This window comes from Trypanosoma rangeli (assembly GCF_003719475.1).
Source record: "Trypanosoma rangeli strain AM80 chromosome Unknown Tra_15.4_contig_00526, whole genome shotgun sequence".
Taxonomy (NCBI): Eukaryota; Euglenozoa; class Kinetoplastea; order Trypanosomatida; family Trypanosomatidae; genus Trypanosoma; species Trypanosoma rangeli.
In genome coordinates, this window is record NW_021706271.1 from 1 (window position 1) to 7,312 (window position 7,312).

The 7,312-nt window shown below is 56.2% G+C and overlaps 4 protein-coding genes across 4 annotated transcripts in view, besides 4 other annotated features; all 4 read left to right on the plus strand.

Annotated features, from left to right (window-relative positions):
* Positions 1 to 205: 205 nt before the first annotated feature.
* TraAM80_09163 (oligosaccharyl transferase-like protein) lies at positions 206 to 2,698 on the plus strand (the record flags this gene model as incomplete). Its single annotated transcript, XM_029385863.1, has 1 exon — positions 206 to 2,698. The coding sequence occupies one exon, from the start codon at positions 206 to 208 to the stop codon at positions 2,696 to 2,698; it is 2,493 nt and encodes an 830-aa protein (XP_029234287.1).
* A 226-nt stretch (positions 2,699 to 2,924) lies between these two features.
* Positions 2,925 to 2,960: a microsatellite.
* Positions 2,961 to 3,305: 345 nt separating this feature from the next.
* Positions 3,306 to 3,331: a microsatellite.
* A 41-nt stretch (positions 3,332 to 3,372) lies between these two features.
* Positions 3,373 to 3,418: a microsatellite.
* A 39-nt stretch (positions 3,419 to 3,457) lies between these two features.
* TraAM80_09164 (Rhodanese-like protein) lies at positions 3,458 to 4,456 on the plus strand (the record flags this gene model as incomplete). Its single annotated transcript, XM_029385864.1, has 1 exon — positions 3,458 to 4,456. One exon carries the CDS (start codon positions 3,458 to 3,460, stop codon positions 4,454 to 4,456), a length of 999 nt encoding a protein of 332 aa, XP_029234288.1.
* Positions 4,457 to 4,519: 63 nt separating this feature from the next.
* TraAM80_09165 (Rhodanese-like protein) lies at positions 4,520 to 5,002 on the plus strand (the record flags this gene model as incomplete). Its single annotated transcript, XM_029385865.1, has 1 exon — positions 4,520 to 5,002. One exon carries the CDS (start codon positions 4,520 to 4,522, stop codon positions 5,000 to 5,002), a length of 483 nt encoding a protein of 160 aa, XP_029234289.1.
* A 114-nt stretch (positions 5,003 to 5,116) lies between these two features.
* Positions 5,117 to 5,158: a microsatellite.
* A 534-nt stretch (positions 5,159 to 5,692) lies between these two features.
* The window catches only part of TraAM80_09166 (putative NADH-dependent fumarate reductase), a gene marked incomplete at both ends in the record, with an annotated part of 1,671 nt that continues 51 nt past the window's right edge, over positions 5,693 to 7,312 (plus strand). The window contains one exon of the mRNA XM_029385866.1: positions 5,693 to 7,312. This exon is cut by the window's right edge and continues 51 nt beyond it. Within this exon, the coding sequence (XP_029234290.1) occupies positions 5,693 to 7,312 (1,620 nt within the window).

The following is a 7,312-nucleotide window of genomic DNA, read 5'->3' on the forward strand; positions in this document are numbered from 1 at the left end:
GAATTGTGTGTGTATCTGCTGTTGGGTTTTGGCTGTAAAAATTAAAGTGGGAGATAGGTTATAGGTTCTACAGTTCGAAATAGCATCCCTGTTGAAAAATTGGCGGTAGCCGTAGTCAGGCATTCAGCGGTGTTAAGGCGTTGCGTGTTACCTCCTTGTTATCAGTGTTGTGTGTGTAAGTTCCCCCGTTAAGCTGGCGTTGTCCATGAAGGCAAAGCCGTCGTCGGGGAAGAAGCGGGGTGAGGAGGCGGCCCCCCCCGCCACTGCGGAGGCAGCGAGGATGGAGAATGCCAAGGCGGCCGCCGTGACTGATGTCTCTGCAGAGACTGTGCGCTTCTTGAATATGTTGCCAGTTCCAAGCTATTTTCTCCGTATGGTCTGCCTCTGCGTTTTCAGCCTTATCATCGTTAGGGCAACGTTGGAGGCCTACACTATCCGTTTGATTTCAGTTAATTTGTACGGCAAAGTCATTCATGAATTTGATCCCTGGTTTAACTTCCGTGCGTCGCAGTACCTTGACGAGCACGGGTGGTACGCCTTTTTCCACTGGTACGACTACATGAGTTGGTACCCACTTGGGAGGCCCGTCGGCACAACCATCTATCCTGGTCTGCAGCTCACGAGCGTCGCCATCCGCAGGGTCCTTGCCATGCTGGGGGTAAACATGACAATAAACGATGTGTGCGTTTACATCCCCGCATGGTTTGGGAGCATTTCTACGATTTTATGTGCGCTTTTGGCCTATGAGTCATCACGCTCATTTGCCGGCGCTGCCATAACTGCATCCTTGTTTGCCATCATCCCCGCCCACCTGATACGCTCCATGGCAGGCGAATACGACAATGAGTGTATTGCGATGGCGGCGATGCTGCTCACCTTCTACCTGTGGGTGCGTTCGCTGCGCGGGCCCGGCTCCTGGCCCATTGGCGTGCTGACGGGGTTGGCCTACGGCTACATGGTGTCGACCTGGGGGGGCTTCATCTTTGTCCTCAACATGGTGGCGCTGCACGCCGCGGTGTGCGTGCTTGCCGACTGGCTTCGCGACAGGTACGACAACAACCTCCTGAAGGCGTATTCCCTGTTCTTTGTGATCGGCACGGCGATTGCGACGCATGTGCCGCCGGTGGGGTTCACCCCCTTCAGGTCCCTGGAGCAGCTGCTGGCGCTGCTGGTGTTCATCTTTATGTGGGCGCTGCACTTCTCCGAGATTTTGCGGCGCCGGGCCGATGTGCCGATCCGCTCCTCCAGGGCGCTGCAGATCCGCGCGCGCGTAATGGTGGCCACCTGCACCGCGCTTTTGTTACTCGCGATGCTGCTGGCCCCGCAGGGATACTTCGGCCCTCTCTCCTCTCGCGTCCGCGCCCTCTTTGTGCAGCACACCCGCACCGGCAACCCTCTCGTGGACTCCGTCGCCGAGCACATGCCCACCTCCTTGGATGCATTCTGGGCGTACCTGCACATATGCCAGCTGGGATCTGTGATCGGCTTCATTGTCGTCCTTTTTGCATGCATCGCACGGTACAGCCACGCGAAGTCATTTCTTCTGCTGTACTTCCTTGTCGCCTACTACTTCTCCACAAAAATGAGTCGACTGCTGTTGCTCTCTGGGCCCGTGGCGGCTGCGTTGACAGGCAATCTTCTGGGCAGTGTCATTGATCTTTCCCTGGAGTCGTTGTTTTTGCCGCCCGACGACTCTGAGGACGCGAAGAAGAAGCAGACGAAGAGTCGCCCAAAGGCACAGAAGGAGGTTGGGATGGACGTCGACGTTTACGTTATTGCCGCATGGAAGAAGATGTGTCGGTGTCGACCGCTGCTGGCGGCGGGCATCATTGGCATCCTACTTGCCATGTGTGGGCACATGGTGTTCACCTCTGGCTACCGCGAGCACTGCCACGCCTTTGCCGTCTCCGTGTCGAGCCCGCAGATTATTGTGCAGGCAAAGCTGCACACGGGGGAGGTGGTCATGGTGGACGATTACTACGTGTCGTACCTGTGGCTGCGCAACAACACCCCGGCGGACGCTCGCATTTTGGCCTGGTGGGACTACGGCTACCAGATCACGGGGATCGGAAACCGTACCAGCCTCGCTGACGGAAACACGTGGAACCACGAGCACATCGCCACCATCGGGAAGATGCTCACGTCGCCTGTGGCGGACGCCCACTCGCTCATTCGCCACCTTGCGGACTACGTGTTGATCTGGAGCGGCAATCGAGGCGATGACTTGATGAAGTCGCCGCACATGGCACGCATTGGCAACAGCGTGTACCGCGACATCTGCCCCGAGGACGACCCGCTGTGCTCCAACTTTGGTTTTATAGGCTATGACTTCAGCCGTCCCATGCCTATGATGCGGCGGTCGCTGCTGTACAACCTGCATAGCTCCGAGAAGAGCTCTGAGACGGCGCTCCGCAATAGGTTTAGGCTCGTCTACCGCTCGCGCTACGGCCTGGTGAAGATCTACAAGGTGATGAACGTGAGTGCGGAGAGCAAGGCGTGGGTGATGGACCCGAAGAACCGCAAGTGCGACGCGCCGGGATCGTGGCTCTGCGCCGGGCAGTACCCGCCAGCGAAGGAGATCCAGAAGATGCTGGCGAAGCGCATTGATTACGGCCAGCTGGAGGACTTTAACCGGGGCAAGCGAGACGACGCATACTACAGAGCGTACATGCATCGCATCCGCAATGAACGGCACTGAGGCGTGCGCTGGGAGGCGAGTGCGCCTGAGGAGAGGTAAGAGGAAAAGAAACAAGAAAAAAGCGAGGTTCAATTGGGGTGAAACGTGTACGTAGGTGAAGGGTCGCTGCAGCTTAGGTAGCTGCAGGACGTTGGGTTCAACCAACCCAACGCCCTCTTGGGAGGGAGGGATATAAGTGACAGCAAGTAGCGAGAAAGACCATTTAACAATGAAACAGCAGCAAGAAGTGGGGGTGGTTCGTGTGTGTGTGTGTGTGTGTGTGGCGGCAGCCCCTACACTCGGTTTTGATTGTATCCGTGGTGTTTGTGTACAGCTGGTGTTTAACGTTTCTGTTTATTGGTTGTATGTTTAGTTTTTCATTCCCCAGCGAATCCCTTGCTGGAGGAGCGGTGGGAGTGAAGTTTTTTTTGTAGCTCGGTCCGCCTTGTACCGTGCACGATTGGCATCTTATGCGTTGAGATGGCCCAAACTTTCGTTTTCTTTTGTGCGCTTGTTTGCTTTTCACTGGCTCTTTGAAGGAATAGTGGAGAAAGCCGCTTTCAAGGCGCAGCACTGTGTGCTGTACACGGAGAATATAGGTCAGGTGCGCACTCTTTTTCCGCCGTTGATATATATATATATATATATATATATGTTTGATCTTGCTTGTTTTCTTTTTTTGTTTCTACCAAGCCTGTTTTTTTTTCTTTCCGTCAGTAGTTGTTTTGTTTGTCTTGTTTTTGTAGCACCACCTCAGTGCAGTGGAGGTGGCAGCATTTAATGTGGCGGCGATTCTGCGTGCGGCGGGTGGCGGCGGTGCTTGCGCTGCAGCAGCGTGCGCCTTTGCGCCGTGGTCTTTTGTTGCGGCTCACGGGGTTGGTACTATCGACGGGGCATATGGAACGGGGGTGGCGGGGACGAATGGGGATGGAAGAGGAGAGCGCTGAACAACTTGCCGCTGAGGTGAAGACCACGAGGAGTGAGTTACAGCTCATGGCGGCAGAGGCAGACATGCAGCAAACGGGCAGCGAGCGCATTCCTGGGGTGGGCGAGAAGGATTGGACGGAGCCCACTCTGGAGGATCTGGATCGCTCCATTCCTCAGGTGGACTGTGCGTTTATCGCCAACCTCATCCGTGCCCGCACCGCGCGCCGGAAGGAGTTTTTGCAGAAGAAGACGAAAGTGAATGCAAAGGTGGCCGCGTTAAGCAAACGCCAGGCGTCGTCGGTGTTGCAAGCTGTCAAGTTTCCTGTCCTAGGTGCAGGACGCGGCCGCGGTAACGTTGGCAGTAGTGATGGCCTTACTGCAGTGACTGGTGGCAGCAACGGCGACGACGAGGATGCCGTGGTGACGGCCTCACCGGAGGTTGTTGCGCAACTCACCGATGAGGAGCGCGACGTCCTGCTCCACTCCCGGCCGGAGTACGATGACGGCTTTGTGCTGCTTGACTGCCGCACTGTGAATGAGGTAACATCGTGGGGTATGATTGAGGGCGCCAAGCTGCTGCCGGCACACGAGATGTTCGACGGCTTTCACCTGACACCGGAGGAGTTTGAGGTGGAGTTTGGTTTTACCAAGCCGCGTCCGGAGCAGAAGGTCATATGTTACTGCCAGTACGGCCCGCGCTCTCTGATGGCGGCGCAGATACTGACCTGGATGGGCTACATGAACGTGCTGCACTTCCGTGACGGATACTACGAGTGGGGAAAGCAATACAATCTGCTGTTGCGCCGCTGGAGGCTGCACGGCAAGGAATCTGGTAATGAGGATAGGAGATAGGTGACATTTCAGGCAGGACTCGAGCTGCAGCGTGAGATTGCGCCGGAGTTCAACGCGCTGCCGATGCAGGAGGCGGCCCTCTACAAGATCGACTTCACGCGAAGCCGAGGGAAGATGCTCGTGGGTGCGGGGGTGCGTGAGGAGGCAGGCAGGCAGGTCGAAGAGCTGATGTTCAGCATGCAGCCGTTGCTGCTTCCCGGTGTCCTTGACGACGCCGACCGTGCGGCTGGCGAGGCAAACAGCAGTGCGGTTGGTAAACGTGAGGAATATCTTCAGCGTTTCCTGCAGCAAACGACAGTCCATGGGCGTGGCGGAGGTGCAGCAAAAAGTGATGGATGCCTTTACGCGTCGCGATGGGGGCAGTCACTCGCAATACCGTTAAAGAAAAACAAAAACAAAAAAAAAGACGGATTTCTTCATACGTGGTGCGCACACCGCCTTTCACTCGCTCACTACATTTTTTTTTTTTTTTGTAGGCATCTGCGCTTTGGTGCTCGCTGCGGCGTAGCTTCCCAGGTGGGGAGGAAGGAGAGGCGTTTTCTGTAGCCTCTTGACGTTTGCGTGGGTTTTGTCCTCCTCCTCTTGCAACATGCGCGGCTTTAGACCGTTGTGTCCCGCTGTCTGTCTGTCCGTGTGTGTCTGGCGGCGCCTGTGCCTCAGTGTTTTGTTTTGTTTCGTTTTTCATTTTTGTCTTTCTTTCTTCCCTCCATGTTTTTCCCCTGCCACACAACAAACACCTCCCTCCCCTCCTTTCTGGTGGGGACGCTGCACGAAAAGCATATCTCCACTCACGCGTCATTGCAACAAAACACTCAAACGAAAAAGAAAAAAACAAGGCAAAAAGGTTTTTTTTTTTGAAGGTTTAAAAGCTGCAGGCAGGCAACCAAAGATCTGAGGCTTACACGTCATTAAGAATAAAAAGAGAACGGAGGAGACAGAGAGAAGAGGAATTTTTGCAAGGCAGTCCAGCAGCAACCGCAGCAGCAAGCAAAAAAAACGGCGGCGGGAAAAGTGAATACTACGAGACGAGGCAAAAGGGCAAGTCAGGAGTTAAACTTTAGCAGGTGAAAAGGGTGGACGGGGCACGTCCAGCGCCATCTGATTTCCACTCGTCTTTTTTTTCAATATTTTTTCGAAGGGAGAAAACAGAACCAAACAAAAACAAAAAACATCGGATCTTTCAAAACAACCTCGTTAAACGGTAAGACTATATATATATATATACAACAAACGGTGATGACGGACGGCCAATCTTCTGCCTCTGTCGTGGCCGTGGACCCTGAGAAGGCCGCCGAGGAGCGTGATCGCGTGGCCCGTGCCCTTCTGCAGGACGATTCCCACAGCACCCGCCTGCAGTACACCACAAGTGGCGTCGAGCTCACTGTGCCCTTCACGCTCAAGGTGATCGCGGGGGCGGATGCGATGGCGCGTGCCAAAGAGGTGGCGGATGAGGTCCTTCGCTCCGCCTGGCAGCTTGCCGACACGGTGCTGAACAGCTTTAACCCCAACAGCGAGGTCTCATTTGTGGGGAAACTGCCGGTAGGGAAGAAGCACATGATGTCTGCCCCGCTCAAACGCGTGATGGCCTGCTGTCAACGCGTCTTTAACTCCTCCCGTGGCAGCTTTGATCCCGCCACGGCGCCCCTCATAGATGCATTGCGGGCGGCAGCGGCGGGGCGTCCTACGGTGTCGGAGGAGCAGCTGCAGAAGCTCATGACGGTTTGCACCATGCCCAACAGCTTCCAGATTGACATCGCCGCGGGCACAATATCCCGCAAGCACGAGCACGCTCGCCTTGACCTGGGTGGGGTGAGCAAGGGATACATCGTTGACTACGTCGTGGAAAAGCTCAACGCGGCCGGAATTTCGGATGCGTACTTTGACTGGGGCGGCGACTGTCGTGCGAGTGGCACCAACATACAAAACACGCCTTGGGTGGTCGGTATTGTGCGGCCACCGTCCCTGGAGCAGCTGCGAAACCCTCCGGAGGAGCGTTCCTACATCCGCGTCGTTTCCCTTGACAACGACGCGATGTGTACGAGTGGAGACTACGAAAACCTAACAGAGGGGGCCCATAACAAGCTCTACACTTCCATTTTTGACTGGAAAAAGAAAGGCTTGATTACTCCTTCAGCAAACGAGCTGGCGCAGGTCTCCATCAAGTGCTACAGTGCAATGTACGCCGATGCGCTTGCCACGGCGAGCCTCATCAAGCGCGACATCGTCAAGATGCGGTACATGCTGGAGGAATGGCGCTACGTTCGTGACACCGTTAAGGATTACACAACCTACACACGTGAGAACGAACGTGTCGCTCGTCTGTATGAAATCGCAAAACAGAGCGCTGAGACTCGCAAGAAGCGTATCGCCGGCTCGCTTCCCTCCCGTGTTGTCATTGTGGGTGGCGGCCTCGCCGGGTTGTCGGCCACCATTGAGGCCGCCGCCTGCGGCGGCCAAGTCATCCTGCTGGAGAAGGAGTCGAAGCTTGGCGGCAACAGCGCCAAGGCGACGTCCGGCATCAATGGCTGGGGCACGCGTGCGCAGGCGCTGCAGGATGTCCATGACGGCGGGAAGTACTTTGAACGTGACACACACAAATCCGCCCTCGGCGGCACCACCGATCCGGGCCTGGTGCGCACCCTCTCCGTCAAGAGCGGGGATGCCATTAGCTGGCTCTCCTCGCTGGGGATCCCCCTGACGGTGCTGTCGCAGCTCGGTGGGCACAGCCGCAAGCGCACGCACCGCGCCCCTGACAAGGCGGATGGGACACCCGTGCCCATCGGCTTCACCATCATGCGCACGCTTGAGCACCACATTCGCACGAAACTCGCGGATCACGTGACGATCATGGAAAAT